This window comes from Terrapene carolina, unplaced genomic scaffold (genome assembly GCF_002925995.2).
Source record: "Terrapene carolina triunguis isolate 2854851 unplaced genomic scaffold, T_m_triunguis-2.0 Scaffold397, whole genome shotgun sequence".
In the NCBI taxonomy this organism is placed as follows: Eukaryota; Metazoa; Chordata; order Testudines; family Emydidae; genus Terrapene; species Terrapene triunguis.
The window spans coordinates 1,988,102-2,005,535 of record NW_020664748.1 but is presented as its reverse complement, the minus strand read 5'-3'; the positions used below and the strand labels follow the sequence as shown (position 1 = coordinate 2,005,535).

Genomic DNA, 17,434 nt, shown 5'->3' with positions numbered 1-17,434 from the left:
GGGGCCCCTTTTCAGCATAGGCCCAGCTCTATGGAGCCACTGGCGTCATTGTAAACCCGGCATTGGCCAGCCCCACCTGGCCTGAGATGTCCCCACCCCCCAGGGCTGCCGCAACCCGCCAGCACCACAGAACATGCAGCCAGGAGAGCAAACAGCTGGAGACTGCTCACAAGCCCGTCACCCATTCAACCTCAGACAGCACAGACGGGCACCACTTCCCATTTATTGTTGGCGCAGTGCCATCACAGCTTCTCCTAGAGAAATCCTGACAGGGTCAGGTGCAGAAGCCCCACCCCAACCCTGTTCTTTCCCCCTCTATCCCTGCAGCCTCTCCTTGGCTGGTGCAGAGCTCTCCTCCTCACCCAGCTTTTCCAGTCTTTCCCTGGCAGGGCTGGGAAAGAGAGCCCAGCTCTTTCTGCCTAGCGAAGTAGCCAAGGGGGCATATGATAGAACAGCAAGAAGGGCTGGTTATCTTATGATTAAAAGCCAGCAGTGGCTGCCAGCGAAGATGCTTTAGTATCAGAGATAAGCAGAGATCCGTTCCAGCTGCCAGGGGTTGGAGTTGCTGAGAAAAAGTAGTTCCTTTCTCCCTTCTTCTGTACTGGCTGAAACAAACAGAGAAAAGGAACCCTGTCAACACCACATTAGCAACAAGTTCTTCAGTTGTGTTAGGATTCCAGTGTACTGGCCCTGAAAGCTTTATTATAAATTCATAGATTCCAAGGCCAGAAGGGACCACTGTGATCATTGATGCCCTGTATAACACAGCCCCATCCAACTTCTCCACATGAATTCCTAGAGCATCTCTTTTTGAAAAACATCCAGTCTTAATTTTTAAATGGTCAGTTATGGAGGCTCTACCCCAACCATCAGTACAGTGTTTCAAATTATCCTCACTATCCAATATTTGCTCCTCATATCTGGTTTGAATTTGCCTAGCTTCTACTTCTAGTCATTAGATCATATTATACTTTTCTCTGCCAAGATTGAAGAGTCCATTATCAAATATTTGTAGATACTCCTCCACCTCAATATAACGCTGTCCTCGGGAGCCAAAAAAATCTTACCACATTATAGGTGAAACCGCGTTATATTGAACTGCTTTGATCCACCGGAGTGCGCAGCCCCGCCCCCCTCCCCCCCCCGAGCACTGCTTTACCACGTTATATCCGAATTTGTGTTATAGCGGGTCGTGTTATATCGAGGTAGCGGTGTACTTACAGACTAATCAAGTCACCCCTTAACCTTCTCTTTCATAATCTAAATAGACTGAGCACCTAGAGTCTATCATTATAAGTCACATTTTGTAATCTTTTAATTGTTCTCAAGGCCCTTCTCTGAATCCTCTCCAATTCATCAACGTCCTTCTTGAATTGTAGACAGCAGAACTGGACCCAATAGTCCAGCAGTGGTTGCACAAGTGCCAAATACAGAGGTAAAATAACATTGCTACTCCCACTTGAGAGCCCCCTCTTTATGCAATCAAGGATTGTACTGGTCCTGTTACCCACAGCATCACAATGTGAGCAAATGTTCAGTTGACTATCCACCACAACGCCCAAATCTTTTTCAGTCAATGCTTTCTAAGCTTGAGTCCTCCATCCTGAAAGTATAGCCTACATTCTTTGTTGCTAGATGCTTACATTTAGCCATATTCACACATAGTTGGTTTGCACCTAGATTACCAATTGATCTAGATATGTCAGCGACCTGTTACAGACCCTTGCTGCCCCCATCACTCCCACTTAGTCCTAATAGTTAGCAATTGGCTTAAAACCTGAAGCAGGAGGTCTTATATCCCTTCCAAAATTTGGCAACATTAACTATAACAAGAATATCCAAAAGTTGTTATCACTGTTCAATCCCTCTTTGACTCTTGCTAATTCTTGAATTCCACAGCCAGTTCTGAATTTGTCACCCTTCACTTTTACTGAATAGCCCATGTTATGAAACAAGGAGAACAGAAGCTCCCACTCTACCTTTCACTATGTTTTTTAAAACTACACCCTCTCTTATTTATCTCCTTTCTAAGCTAAGTGATCCCAATCTTTTAAATCTGCCTCATACAAGAGTTTTTCCAGGCCCCTGATAATTCATTATCCTTCTCTCAAAACCATCTAATTCTATAATATCCTTTTTGTGTTGGGATGATTAGTACTGCTCACAGTATTCCAGAAGAGACAAACCATTGACTTATAACATTATATTTTCTGTATTATTCTCCATCCTATTCCTTATGCATTGTAACAGTTTGCTTTTTTGAGCATAGCTGCAGTTAGCCAAGCTCTTCATTAACCACTCCACAATGGTGTCCAGGTCTTTTTTTGAGTTTATACTGTTAATTCAGAATAGTAGACTCTGAGTAGTTCAACATTCTGCCTGCTGTAATTTATGTTCCTGTTTATTGGCTTCATTAGGGTTAGATTTCCAAGTTTTGAACCTTGTTGTAGCAGTGTTGGTCCCAGGATATTAGAGAGACAAGGTAGGTGAGGGAAGGTGGTTCAATAAAAGATTTTACCTCACTCACTTTGTCTCTCTAAATTTTCAACCTTGTCATTGAGCCACACTGGTTTATTTCAGGCCTTATATTGTTTTAAGTAGCATCCAAGTCATATCTAAGGATTTCACTTTCTTTGCTTTTGACTTTAGGACCTTGTGTCTGGTTTCCTCATTTTAGTGCAGTCTCCCTTTTTACAAGTTTAGTGTAGCTGTGTTACTTTGTTATCCTACATCCCCATAGGATGTTGAACCGAATGATGGTGTTATGGTCATTATTATTTAGTGGCTCAGCAACTGTCATTCTTAAACCCAAGCATTAAGTAGTCAGTTGAGAATAGCCTTTCCTCTTCTGTGGTCAAGAAATAGCTCTGCCAGGAAACACTTCTCTAAGCTTTGTACTGTTATGCCATGTGGCAAGTGTATATGTGGGTAACTAATGTCCCCCAGTATCATCATCATCATCATATTAGATTTGCTGCCTCTGATCTCTCTCAGCATTATGCACTCAATATACTTTTCTAAATCTAGAGAGCTGTAGTATAGCACTACTAATGTATCTGTATTCTTACCTCAAAATATAGCCACAAAGCCCTTCTGAAAGAATGTGGAACATACATATCAATGGCATCCTGATCAGCCTCAAATGCAAGATCCCATCTACATGTAGATTTAACTATACACTTTGTATACGTGGTTTGATAGAATTGCTTGAGAATGTTGAAATGTTTAAGCACTTTTCTAAAAAAGGAATGTAAATTGCAAGATACTGCAATGCTATTTTCTATTTAATTATAACCCATAAAAGATTACCTTCATTTCAGGATCTAAATATGACCTTTTAAAAAAAATCCATTGGGAAAAGAAGGTTTGAGTTTGATGAAATATGCATTTCTTTATGCTTGATGATAATGTGTATGTTTATTATGAGGGCAATGTAAGATCTAGATTGTCCCTATTCCTTTAAATTCTTGGATTTTGTAAATACAATAGGTAGTTTTATGGTTAGCACTTAGCTTTAAAAACAACAAGTTTCTTGGTTTGGGTTAACAGCTGGAATAATGGTACGAAGGGCTCAGAGCTCATCTTTCTCTGTGGTGGAGATGGAAGTTGAAAGTACTGCAGTATATGCAGCTGTCTTCACTCCTTCACATGGGAGGGGGGCAGAACTCACCTCTCTCATGTTGAAGCCACTTGCGGTCAAGGTAATACTGATAACAGCTCTCAAACTCTCGCTGACTGTAGTTGGAAACCTGGATGGGAATGAAAGGGTCCAGTGTGTCGAAACCCTCCTGGAAGGGAAAAGTGAAACTGTGAGGCAGACAGAGGGAATGGTCTGAGCTGCGGAGAGATAAGGCACAGTCTAGCCATGAGCAAGCTCAAGTAGAACTACTTCAAAAAAGAATAGCTCAATGGTTCATGTAGCCCAGGAAGGCAACTAAAACGGAGAGAATAAGTGAACTCTGAAATACTCTGGTTATTTGTGCAGAAGCGGGCTAGTGAAAGAGCAAAAAGCTGAGAATGAGAAGTCAAAAAGCAGGAGCACTGGGGCAGACTGGGCTGGACAACCTGTTTCACCATGTTCAAAGGCAAGTTCCCCCCATCCCTTTCACACACAGGCCAAGCTGAAGAATGAGACTACGACAAAGTTAGATAAAGAGTGTAAGGAACAATTTGAAAGATATGGAGGTTGTTAGCCACATGGCAATAGAAAGACCAGGGCCGTCCTTACCCATACGCAAAGTACGCAGCTGCGTGGGGCACCAAATTTCCTGGTGCCCTGCGCAGCTGCGTGCTGCTCCAGCCCCTGCTCCACCTCTTCCCCAGGGCCCCCGCCCCCGCCCCCCCCCCCCCCCCCCCAGCCCCACCCCCACTCCCCTGAGGACTCCAGAATTGGTTGGGCCTGCACTCACCCATAAGTAGAGTGACCCTGCCCCAGCCTGCTCCGCTCCACTGGCTCCCAGATGTGCTGCCAGCGATTGCTGGGGGGCGGTTCCCCCCTCCCCCCAAGCCTGGGAGCCAGGGGAGCAGAGCAGGCTGGGGCTGGGTCACTCCACCTCTCGCAGGAAGTGGCCATCCCTCCTCCCCCCCGGAGTCCTGGGGCTAGCCCCCCCGCTCCCCCCGCCCACGGAGTCCTGGGGCCCCACACAGCACCCCCACGGGGGGCTGCGTAGGGTATCAAAATAGCTAGGGACGGCCCTGAGGGAGACTGAGCCAAGCATAAGGGACATCATGCAAGAATGACTGAACAGAGCAAGATTGATTCAGCCCATCAGATCTACTGCGGAGGTAGGTCCCAAACCAGAATTATTATTTCCATTGCTTTACATGTACCAATGCAGAGGAAGCCAGAGGCCATAACTCACCTTTCCCAGCAACTCGTGGGGCAAATAAGCAGAACGTGGTTTGAAGAGAGAGCCTGTCTGGCTAAGAGTGGTCACAATGGCACCTCCATTCTGAAACACAGAGCTGGATTAGAAGGAGCCTTAGGTATAGGACATACACCTCACCTGTCTAGAATCATTAACTGTCTCCTGTGATATCATCCTGCATTTTCCTTCTGGATCCTGTAATTACCTTCAGTCCCAGCTTCTCCTAGGCAATGTGTGGAACAGAGCAGAAGTACTGGCTGTGAAGAGCACCTAACTACTCTAGTTCCAGCAGGATGCAGTGCAGAAAGTAAGGAAGCAGCACTGGTTCTTGGGCAGCTCTTCCCAGGGGACAGTGCTGAAGGGAATGGGACAGAAGCACTGATTACAGAGACTTCAGGATGGGAGTGAAGTAGCTATAGGATCTCCACACTACCTCTATTGGGAGAAGCTGGAACTGAAATAGCTTTTTCACTAGGTGGCACTGTACAGAATCTGAGAAGAGGCTATGATGGTTTCCCAGTCATTCCAGGCCTGGCCACTACAAGCAGAAATTCAGCACAAAATAAAAAGCTATCTGGAGGCGATAAAGCAGGGGTGGGCAAACTACGGCCCACAAGCTGTTTTAAGCCGGCCTACAAGCTGTACCACACAGCTTGGCCCCGCTCTGGCCGGGGCGCTGGGTTGGGACTGCACCACACGGCTTGGCCCCGCTCTGGCCGGGGCGCTGGGTTGGGGACGGCACCACACGGCTCGGCCCTGCTCCAGTGCTCTTGCTGGGCCGCAGGGTCAGGGCCGCACCACGCGGCTCCCAGAAGCCGTGGCATGGCCCTGCTCTGGATCCTACGCACTCCAATGGGAGCTGCCGGCGTGGTGCCTGCGGATGGGGCAGCGTGCAGAGCTGCCTGGCTGCGCCTCTGCGTAGGAGCCAGAGAAGGGGCATGCCACTGCTTCTGGGAGCCACTTGAGGTAAGCGCCACTCTGAGCCTGCATCCCCCGAGCCACTCCCCATGCCCCAACCCCTGCCCCAGCCCTGATCCCCCTCCCGCTTTCCAAACCCCCCAATCCCAGCCTGGAGCACCTTCCTGCACCCCAAACTCCTCATCCCCAGCCCCACCCCAGAGCCCACACCCCTTCCCCGCACCCCAACCCCTATTTTGTGAGCATTCATGGCCTGCCATACAATTTTTATTCCCCAACGTGGCCCTCGGGCCAAAAAGGTTGCCCACCCCGCAATAAAGTGAGGCATCTGTTATGCAGTCAAGATTGTTTAAAAAGCTTTCAACTGAAACATCTCTCCACCACATTCTTTAAAAGCTTTTCCTGTAATACATCTGTCAATGAAAGGAAGAAATGGAATAAGTATAAAACTACTAAACAGAAGGAACTCCCCCAAGTCTCACAGCTCTGTAAATTCCCAATAGGAAGCCCCTCAGTAGGTCTCACAGCTCTGGATGTCAGCATTTAGCTCTGAACATTGTGCAATGACTTGCCAGCAAGCCCACACATGCACTCACCCAGTCATTCACCACCATCTTCCTCAGATTGTGGACTAGCGTCAGTTCCTCTGGAGATACCTAATGATGACAGAATGTCAGGTACAGCTGGCTGGAGAAATCACTGTCTCCCAGCTCCTCTACCACCCATGAGGTTCCTTTCGATGCTTAAACAAGTAAAAAACCCCAGAGCACAACAGTTTAACAGTGGCTGCAGTGCAAGAACTATTTGGAGCTTCCTTCAGAGATGCCATTGAGATTTTTAGGGGCTGTCCAAAACACAAGCATGCACAGGAAGAAGGCAGAAGCTTTTCCACAGGCAGCCATCTGCCATTAGATCAGTTTCTGGGAATGGGATACTGGTAAGATGATCCATTCCATGCCATACAGGCACTACTAAATTTGAATTCATTAGCCACATGGCAAACATAACGTGAATTCATTTGATTAAGGCAATTATGTCACCCTTCTATGGGAAAAGCTACAACTGAGCAAAATATTCCACTTATCAAGAACCTCAAAGAGCAGCTCTGGCGTCTCAACAGACTAACACTATTATTTACTCGTAACCCTTCTCAACTCAGGACTTCCACTTGCTTTCCCTCTCTGTAGGCCAGGCATCATCCTTGATATCAGTCTCTTCTTCCACATCTCCTGTGTCTGCAGATCTAGTCATGTACTAGACCTCCCCCAGGCCCTAATCCCCTCTCACCTGGGGTATTAAAATGCTTAACGTAAGAACGGCCATACCAAAGGTTCACCTAGCCCAGTATCCTGTCTTCTGACAGTGACCAATGCCAGATGCTTCAGAGGGAATGAACAGGGCAATTATCAAGTTATCCATCTCTGGTTGTCCAGTCCCAGCTTCATGCCAGTCACAGGTTTAGGGATATCTGGAGCATGGGGTTGTATTCCTGACCATCTTGGCGAATAGCCATTGATGGACTTATCCTCCACAAACTTTTCTAATTCTTTTTTGAACCCAGTTATACTTTTGGCCTTCACAACATTCCCTGGCAATGAGTTCCATACGTTGACTGGGCATTATGTGAAGAAGTTTGTTTTAAATTTGCTGCCTATTAATTTCATTGGGTGACCCCCTGATTCTTGTGCTAAGTGAAGAGGTAAACACCACGTCCCTATTAACTTTCTTCACACCATTCATGATTTTATAGACCTCTATCACATCGCCACCCACCTTACACATTTCTTTTCTAAGATGAATAGTCACAGTATTTTTAATCTCTCCTCATACCGAAGCTGATCCATATTCCTAATCACTTTTGTTGTCCTCCTTTGTACCTTTTCCAATTCTAATATATCTTTTTTGAGATAGGGCGACCAGAACTGCATGCAGTATTCAAGATGTGTGCATACCATGGATTTATATAGTGGCATTAGGATATTTTCTGTCTTATTATCTATCCTTTTCCTAATGGTTCCTAATATTTTGTTAGTTTTGTTTTTGTTTTTTTAACTGCCACTGCACACAGAACAGATGTTTTCAGAGAGTGATCCATGACAACTCCAAGATCTCTTTCTTGAGTGGGAGCAACTAATTTAGACCCATCATTTTGTATTTATAGTTGGGATTATTTTTTCCAGTGTGCATTATTTTGCATTTATCAATTTTGATAAGGCCTCTCCAAATCAATGAGGCTACCCCCATCCCACCTTCTCCCTCATACTGACCTGGATTCCTTTGCATTTCGGGATCCAATTCAAAACTGCCCTCCCTGTTTTTGAACCCTTATACAATGTTACTCTCCTCACATCTCACCTAGCATTGGCCCCCCCTCCTGCCTTCACTCTCTCAGCAGCGTAGGTGTGAGAACTTTTTCCTCTGCAGCACCTTCCACCTGAACCATGCTCCTTGCATATTTCTGCCTCAGTGACTCTCCAATTCCTTCAAAATCCAGCTTGGAAGCCTCTTGTTTGCTTATATCATGTAACTGCCTTCTTCCTTTGCTATTATTTAACACTGTCATTGTATTTAACCTCAAGAATTTTGGAGAAGCAGATTGTATGAAAATAACGATACAAAATAAAGCTGTATATTGGCAAGGGTGTTGAGCAAAATGAATGCCCTCCTGTTCTTTGTTGTGTGAAGTCATTCACTTTCATATTCTGCATTGCAGAATCCTCATTGGAGAGCTACAGTTTGCAGAATCCTCTGAGTTAGAGAAGCTGGTATATTGTTTATTACTGCTAGAATTTAACAGCCCTGGAAACAATCATCATCCAAAGGTGGAACCAAACCCTCCCCTTAGGTTTCTCTATTTGTGTTAGCCACAAGAAAGGAAGGTAATTTCCTACAGCACTTTTGTCTTTCTTCCTCAGCGTTGTCCGTCCCCAGAGAGCATTGATTCCATCCACCGCCACCAGAAGTCTAAATGAACCAAGAGGACACTGCTTCTTTAACTCTTTCAGCACAACCCCCACAGCATCACTGGCATTCTTCACTCGAGTTAAACCCTACAAATGAATGGGTACACAACATTAGTAAAGGGAGAGAATGCAGGCCATGTGTAATCAGGAAGCCTTGTCACCAACTTCTCTATGAGGAGCAAAAAGACCTAAGACTCTGTCCTCCCCTCCCAAAGGGGCAGCATGGTCTAATAAATAGATTGAGCATAGGGATAGGTGTCAGCAACTCCTGAGTTCTAATCCCAGCTCTGACACAGACTGTGTGTGTCCCCTCCTTGAGGGGTCTAGTTCCATGCTTTGGTCTTCCCATCTACAAGGTGAAGATAACAACCCTTCCAACTTCCCAGGACTAATATTTGCACAATGCTTTAGAAGCACTAAATATAGTTCTTCTTCCCATTCCCTTCACTGGGCTTCATGTCTCATTTTCATATTATTGACAGTTTCCAGCAATACCATAGGCAGTTGTCATTCCCTCACCTGTTCCACCACTTCACCCAGTGGTCTGCCCTTCTCAGTGCTTTCACGTTTGCTCCACATGTATGTCTGTTGTGTTTTTATCTGTAATAAAAGGAGAATTGGGGCAGGGGGTAGGGTAATTGAACGTAGATGGAGAGTGTGAACTGCCAAGCTCCCACTTCAGGGGCAACTCAACAAACCTGGGCAGTAGGAGCCCCCACTCTGCTCCAGAGGTGCTGGGAAAGACAGCTGCAGAATGGTATTTCTTGGTGCAGCATCCCTCAGTGATATAATGACCAAAAGCTCAGATTTCCTCCAGTGGTGGGACCCCTTTGCAAACACAGGGATCTTTAATGCATTTCCAACCCCACTGAAACCTACATCCAAATAAGTTACATGATTAATGGTAAGTTATCCAATGTGAATGCACATTGGATAACTTCACTATCAACACAGGAAATGCTTCTCAAAAAAACAAACAGATCTGTGGACCCCATTCCACTGGAGAGACATTCCAAGTGAGGGAGCACATCCCCATGAAATTTCCAGAAGAAGCTGTTCCTGTAGGTTTTCCCTGGTTCCTAATCCAGTGGGCTCGATAGAATCTACTGACCTCTTTTAAGAAGTGGTCATTTGAAGTTTTGAAATTCTTAAGCCAGGTAGATGCTTCCAGAGGCTGGTCAAACCGCTCTTTGTTATAGGAGGACTGCATAAGCTCCCTGCAGTTCTTCACCCAGAGGTGAGCTGTGAAGCAGAAACAAAACAAGACAAACAATTGTCCTGTTTAGCTAAGAGTAACTGCATGCTTTCTTTCTGGTCCTTTTTCCTCATTCTTCTGTATTCACCACAGAAAACCACTATGCCATATAATGAGCATACCCCACCCTTGGGGAAATAGCCACACAGCAAACATTCACCAGGATTTAGCCACAACCTCCAAATGTAGCAGGATCCATAACTCAGGGCACCCATACCAGATTGACTAGTTTGTACTGACAGAGCATGAGGCTGTGTGCGCGCACAGGGGAAACAACACTATTCAATGCCTCTGTTTTCTTCTTTATGTTTTGCTCTTAATTTAATAACTTTTTATATCCCAATCATGGGAAAACCATGATGAATAAAATTTCCCACTCTATAATGTCTTCAGCTGCTTTGCCTTCCCTATAGGTTAGTTACAGCGCACAGAACATTATGCATTCAGAGATATCACCAGGGTACTTACCATCTGGAATGTGCAGCACCAGCCAGTCCTGTTTTGCACAGTAATGAACAGCATGGCACAGCGTCATTGTTTTCCCCGTTCCCTTTTCCCCATCTCCAGCATAAACTGTCAAGGAAAACCTCAGACAGAGTCTCCAGGCTATGGATTTGGGGGGGAGGGGTGCAGAAAAGCCTCTTCTTCCCATCTAACTATGTGAGGAAAGGGCATTGGTGGGGAAGGTGGGAGGCTGACCCATGCCACCCAACATGAAGTCAGAATCCCATCTCCCTCTCAGTGTGCAGGAAGCTCAGCTGCCCTTATTTAACTCACATTCTAGAGCAGGGCAAATGAAGAAAGGATACAGATAACATATCGGATAGCCGGGTGGGCAAAGTTGGTGCTTTTCAGATAACCAAGGAGTTCTAGAGCTGGTTTCCGCACCATCAGGCAGCTTTCATTGAACGTCTTCATCTGACAGGAGACAGAATAGGAACAAGGAGCCATGTATTAAGCACACATCAGCAGCTCCTACCCTGATTATGTCTGAGTTATACAATAGTCTTTCGGGGCTGCAGTAACACCAGCCCTGACAGAACTGTACTTTGTGTCACAATCCCTCCAGCTTGTATCATGACCTTCCTTCACTTTTTCTGCTCTCTTTTATTCAGAAGCACTTTCCTGATAAGTACCCTAAAAACTAGATGATCACAAAGGTTCCTTCTGGCCTTGGAATCTATTAATTGCTTCCACATTAACATGTTACAGAGATTAGTTTAAAATTCAAATTTACTATTAATGCTGTAATAGAACTAACCAGCTTGAAAATCCCAATCTCATAGGACCTGCCAAGATTGGAACAGACCAATTTATTTTGATTTACAATATATTCAAAAGAGCACCTATCAAGGGCTATAGGCATCTTTGCCAAAAATTAAATAATTTACTCCCTGTCTGAAGTCAGAAAATTACCAGCTACACTAAACAATACCTCTGCCTGCCTGCCTCCCCAATGCCTGAGTAACCAGCTAGAACTTGCAACATGCCCTCAAAGTCCAGTATCCAGTGGCCAATACCCAAAGCTTCAAAGGAAGAAGATAACCACCCCAGTCCTCAAGTCTTCCCGCCTTAATGCTCCTAAGCCAGTCATACAATGCTGCACATGGTAGGAAACATTTCCTTACAACCCTTAAAGGGATCAGAGGATGTCTTGAGGCCCAAGATAGTCATACTCCCTAGCCATGGCCCTGTGTAGCTCACAACTTAAATTCAGCAGCACTCTGCTATGGCAGACTGGAAATTCTGCAATAGCTGCATTTAAAATTTAAAACTAACATTTTAAAATAATTAAATATGAAATATGTGCCAAGACAGAAGCCCATTTATTTTCATACTATGGGTGAATTAAATTCAATGGCAAAACTTCCATGGACTTCAGTGGGGCCAGGATTTTACCCCCAGTTCAATTTTACACAGAGGTGTAGTTTGTTTTGATGTGTCAGATTTTTTTTCTTGACAGTGCATAAATGCATATCAGAAGGTTGGGGAACAGAGAAGGGAAGCTTGAGATTTTGGCCACTTGACAGTGCCATTTGCATCTTTTGGCAGCAGAGAAGGCATGAGAAGCACTTTGGAATTCTGGGCTATACTAGTTACAGTGGATGTTTGTGTTGTCATCTTTAGGTTTCACAGTCAGCAACTCATTAAGTTGTACAGGACAGTTTGCACCTTTCCAAGGTATTGTTTCAGGCAGTTAGCACACTCAGGAAGACAACATTGCTTTGGTTACATTTGGTTCCCATTTCTAAAGTTTTCTTCATAACCACGAGTACTGGAAATTTTTATTTTAAATGAACGCTTAGATTCCGGAGCACAATTCTGCAGTAAAGGACGACTTGACAGCGAATTCTGCAATCCTGGAATATATGGGACCCTGTTAAAATCTTAATGTTATACCAGTAGCTGAAAGGGAAAAGATCAATGAACACAAAGTTTTCCCACTTCAGACTACTGTTGTCTCTACTTTCTATTTTCCTTATTTTCCCTTGTACCATATCATCACTATTACTAGTGGCAGATGTCCCTTAACAAGCACACAAATGTAATTCACCTGCATGTATGTTATTATAAGCTACATTATCTGGGGAAGAATCATTTAAATAGTTAAATATTAAAATATTTTGTGAGGATAAATATCAAGTGAAGCTCACAACACTGCCTCAGTCTAGGAGAATAGATTTTCTTTAAAAAATTATGTTTATGTTGCATGATTAGGAAAAAAAGTTTCCCAGTTGGAGACTTTTCTCTGCATTTATTTAATTAAAACGCTTGAATTTAAATTTAAATCTAAATAACCAAGGCAAACATAAATGGCAATCTATAATGAGCTTTAATTACTACTGGTTTTCTGAAAAGAAAAGAAACTTGCCCAGATATTTAACTGAGCCTTTAAAAGGCCACAGTATGTAGTTTACACAAACCATAAGGTTTGTAAGTTACTAGGTTGCGGTATTATGCTGGGAGCACATACACTATTGTCTGCACTCAGATACAATCAGGAACAAGAAGGGCCCAACAAGAAACCAGAGCCAGGAAATCGATATTGACATATTAATTACAGCACAGCCTGAAGAGAAAAGCCATGACAGCGTTAAGGGGAGGAGCCCCGCTGTGCTCAGGCATAGGATGTTTCACTGAATTTCTTGGACTATTTTAAACAGGTGGTGTTAGGTGCCTTGCTTCCTTGTCATTGGTTCATTTACATTAACGATTCACAGATCATTTCTGAGTCCAGAAATGCATTTTAAACAGCATGCTATAGCTGCAGAGTAAACCCCACCACAATGAGATCTGTGTCACAGATGGAAAGAAAGAGCAAGATATTTTTTGCTGATCGAAAGCCATTTTATGAGCAAGTCTATTTTACACAGAAATAACACCATCCAAGTCCCCAAGAGAGGTTGTGCTCAGACAGTCTGGACCCATAGCACATTATAGACTCAGAAGTTAGAGACTGAGGAAACTTAAATCACATCCCACTAATCTCCACTCCCCAGCCCCCTTCCACTATGCAAAGCAAGATCAGTCTTCTCTCAACCCAGCCCCCTCCCACGGAAGGATCACTCATGCCTGTATGCCATCACTGCCAAAAGAAAATCCAGCTTTCTATGGACCCAAAACAACTGTATTCTTCTCAGTGAAGGTGCGTCAGGAATGTGGCTGCCTGCTGTCCCTCGCATCACAGTCCTATTACACATCCAGTGCTCCCCACATCTCCCCAACCAGCGCTGAAACAGAGTACCTGCATTTGGAAGCGGTAGGGCAGTCCATGTGGAAACACCACCTTCACCTCCTGGAGGGGGATGCTGTAGTGCTGACCCTCATGTTGCTCTGCATGGTTGGCCTGTGAAGTTAAAATACAAATTGTAACAACCATGGGAGGCTGAACTCTAGATGAGCCATCACATCTGTCTGTGTACAGAGGTTCCCTTAAGAGTGGGGCAGTAACGTACAACCCAGGCAGAATAATTATCATATTGCTCAGAGTCAGAATACACTTGCTTCTAGGTTTTATTTATTTAGCAGTGGTGGTGGTCCACAAAATGGTTTCTTTTACAGTGGTGAAGTATATGCAAGTCTGGAAGCAGCAGTGCTTCCTACTAGCTATAGCACAGTCCAGGGCGTCTCCTGGATTTGCAAATTATTATTTTTTAAAATCAGTTTTGATCTAGACAAGTCAATCATACCTCCACCCTATCAAGATATTATTTGGGGATACACACAGGGACCAGGGCTGTTAAGTAAGAAGGTGCCATTTCTACATTCTCTCTTGAGAGTTTAGCTTTCATGTTGTCGCCTCAGTGCGGTTTAGTGAAACTTCCCTGTAACCAAGCATTTTAACTTCTAGAGGAAAGTTGTGGAATGAGGTGGGAAGATGAACCACAGGAGAATCTGTAGCATAAGAAGTGATCCACAATATGGACAAGCTTGAGGAACATGGATTTGATTCATTAAGAAGCATTGGCTGCTGTTGCCAAACATATATCAGACATGTGCAACCGGAATGCTGAAGCCAGTTGCTTGGCAACATAAATCCTAGACCTAGGACAGTGGAGACAATTCTTGCCATCTGGGCTCCTCTGTGCAGTCTATAGAGATGCTCTGATCACATGACTGGATCATCTGCATGCTGCTGTTTCCATAGAGACCTCAAAGGAATCAGCAGTGCAAGAGACTCCAATTACAGAGGCAGTGGAAAAGCTCCTCAAAGGCTTATTTCATTCATTTATTTCACTTCATTTTGTGCTTGAGAGAGGGTGAGACTACAGCTGGAATTATAAAGCCTGTAGGGTGTGCTGGGTTATTTTTTCCCTTAATAGCCAATCTGGGGAGGTTAGTCGGAAAAGAATGACCCTGAAGTTGAAATTAAAGGTGTCTGATGCCAAGTTCACCCACATCTGAGCTGCTACAATACATGACCCATTTCATTTGTACAGCTGCAGAGAAAGAATCAATACATGTTCCAAAGGGATTTCAGAAAGGGTCTCGGCCCTGTTTTGAAGGCTTGTTATTCACACCCTAAAGGAGCAGGGCATGGTTATTATGAAGAACCACCTACTCCCTTCATTCCCACTCATAAGTAGCATATGATCTCAGTCAGTGAGCACCACTGGGTCCAGGGTGCCTAAGAACAGACACTGATGCACTTAGGGAACTGGCTAGTTGACATAATAGTAAATATGGCAGTAACTCACCGGGTTGCTCTCACTGGTGCGGAATACTGTTCTGGGTTTCTCTGCTGGGATTTGGACATCCTGATTAACCGCAGCACTTAACCAAGCCCTGGCACTGGCATGGAGAAAATATCCAGAATCCAACTACAGAGGAAAAACGTTTCTCAGAAATTGAAAGATCATAATTACATGCAAAAATCCAGTTAACTGTTGAAGCTTTACACACTTACGATACACATCAGGGAAGAGTCAATGTAACATGTACTACTCTGGAAGTAGGGGTCACAGCAATTAGAACATATAGGAAATTCATTGTGTAAAGCTCAATGTTATGTATAACCCTACTGCAAGTTCAATTGCATCGTTCTAAACCCCTTCAATTCACTTAAGTCCATCTGCCACCCTTACAGAGCTGAGCTCTCTACCTAAATGAGTTATCCCATTAAGTATCAGAGGAGTAGCCGTGTTAGTCTGTATCCACAAAAACAACGAGGAGTCCGGTGGCACCTTAAAGACTAAACAGATTTATTTTGGCATAAACTTTCGTGGGTAAAAAACCCACTTCTTCAGCTACATGGAGTGAAAATTACAGATACATGCATAAATATATATTGGCACATGAAGAGAAGGGAGTTACCTTACAAGTGGAGAACCAATGTTGAAGGCCAATTCAGTCAGGGTGGATGTGGTCCACTCCCAATAATTGATGAGGAGATGTCAATACCAAGAGAGGCAAAATTGCTTTTGTAGTGAGCCAGCCACTCCCAGTCCCTATGCAAGCCCAAATTGATGGTGTTAAGTTTGCAAATGAATTGTAGTTCTGTAGTTTCTCTTTGAAGTCTGTTTTTGAAGTTTTTTTGTTGAAGAATGGCTACTTTTAAATCTGTTATTGAATGTCCAGGGAGACTGAAGTGTTTTCCTACTGGCTTTTGTAGGTTACCATTCCTGATGTCTGATTTGTGTCCATTTATCCTTTTACATAGAGACTGTCCTGTTTGGCCAATGTACATGGCAGAGGGGCATTGCTGGCACATGATGGCGTATATCACATTAGTAGATGTGCAGGTGAATGAGCCCCTGATGGTGAGGCTGGGTCATATGATGGTGTCGCTAGAGTAGATATGGGGACAGAGAAGGCAACGGGGTTTGTTACAGGGATTGGTTCCTGGGTTGGTGTTTCTGTGGTGTGGTGTGTAGTTGCTGGTGAGTATTTGCTTCAGGTTGGGGGACTGTCTGTAAGCGAGGATTGGCCTGCCTCCCAAGGCCTGAGAGAGTGGGGGATCGTTTTCCAGGATAGGTTGTAGATCGCTGTTGATGTGCTGGAGAGGTTTTAGCTGGGGGCTGTATGTGATGGCCAGTGGTGTTCTGTTATTTTCCTTGTTGGGCATGTCCTGTAGTAGGTGACTTCCGGGTACCCGTCTCACTCTGTCAATCTGTTTCCTCACTTCCCCAGGTGGGTATTGTAGTTTTAAGAATGCTTGATAGAGCTCTTGTAGGTGTTTGTCTCTGTCTGAGGGATTAGAGCAAATACGGTTGTATTTTAGGGCTTGGCTGTAGACAATGGATCGTGTGATGTGTCTTGGATGGAAGCTGGAGGCACGTAGGTAAGTATAGCGGTCAGTAGGTTTCCGGTATAGGGTGGTGTTTATGTGACCACCACTTATTTGCACTGTAGTGTCCAGGAAGTGGATCTCTTGTGTGGACTGGTCCAGGCTGAAGTTGATGGTGGGGTGGAAATTGTTGAAATCCAGGTGGAATTCTTCAGGGGCCTCCTTCCGGTGGGTCCATATGATGATGATGATGTCATCAATGTAGTGTAAGTAGAGGAGGGGCACTAGGGGACGAGAGCTGAGGAAGCGTTGTTCTAAGTCAGCCATAAAAATGTTGGCATATTGTGGGGCCATGCGGGTACCCATAGCAGTGCTGCTGACTTGAAGGTATAAGTTGTCCCCAAATCTGAAATGGCTGTGGGTCAGGACAAAGTCACAAAGCTCAGCCACCAGGTGTGCCATGGCTTCATCAGGGATACTGTTCCTGATAGCTTGTAGTCCATCCTCGTGTGGAATATTGGTGTAAAGAGCTTCTATATCCATGGTGGCCAGGAGGGTGTTTTCAGGAAGATCACCAATGTATTGTAAAAAGAACAGGAGTACTTGTGGCACCTTAGAGACTAACAAATTTATTTGAGCATAAGCTTTTGTGGGCTACAGCCCACTTCATCGGATGCATGTAGTGGAAAATACAGTAGGAAGA

General features: G+C 44.5%; 1 protein-coding gene across 1 annotated transcript in view; it reads right to left on the bottom strand.

Annotated features, from left to right (window-relative positions):
- Positions 1-203: 203 nt before the first annotated feature.
- Positions 204-17,434, bottom strand: part of DAP3 (death associated protein 3) — a 29,217-nt gene continuing 11,986 nt past the window's right edge. The window contains exons 4-14 of the mRNA XM_026658091.2: positions 15,203-15,325; positions 13,750-13,851; positions 10,814-10,922; positions 10,473-10,565; positions 9,861-9,991; positions 9,269-9,349; positions 8,678-8,836; positions 6,383-6,442; positions 4,863-4,952; positions 3,671-3,788; positions 204-605 (exon numbers count right to left, since the gene is read on the bottom strand). Of these exons, the coding sequence (XP_026513876.1) occupies positions 520-605; positions 3,671-3,788; positions 4,863-4,952; positions 6,383-6,442; positions 8,678-8,836; positions 9,269-9,349; positions 9,861-9,991; positions 10,473-10,565; positions 10,814-10,922; positions 13,750-13,851; positions 15,203-15,325 (1,152 nt within the window). The 3' untranslated portion in view covers positions 204-519. The remainder of the gene's footprint in view (positions 606-3,670; positions 3,789-4,862; positions 4,953-6,382; positions 6,443-8,677; positions 8,837-9,268; positions 9,350-9,860; positions 9,992-10,472; positions 10,566-10,813; positions 10,923-13,749; positions 13,852-15,202; positions 15,326-17,434) is intronic.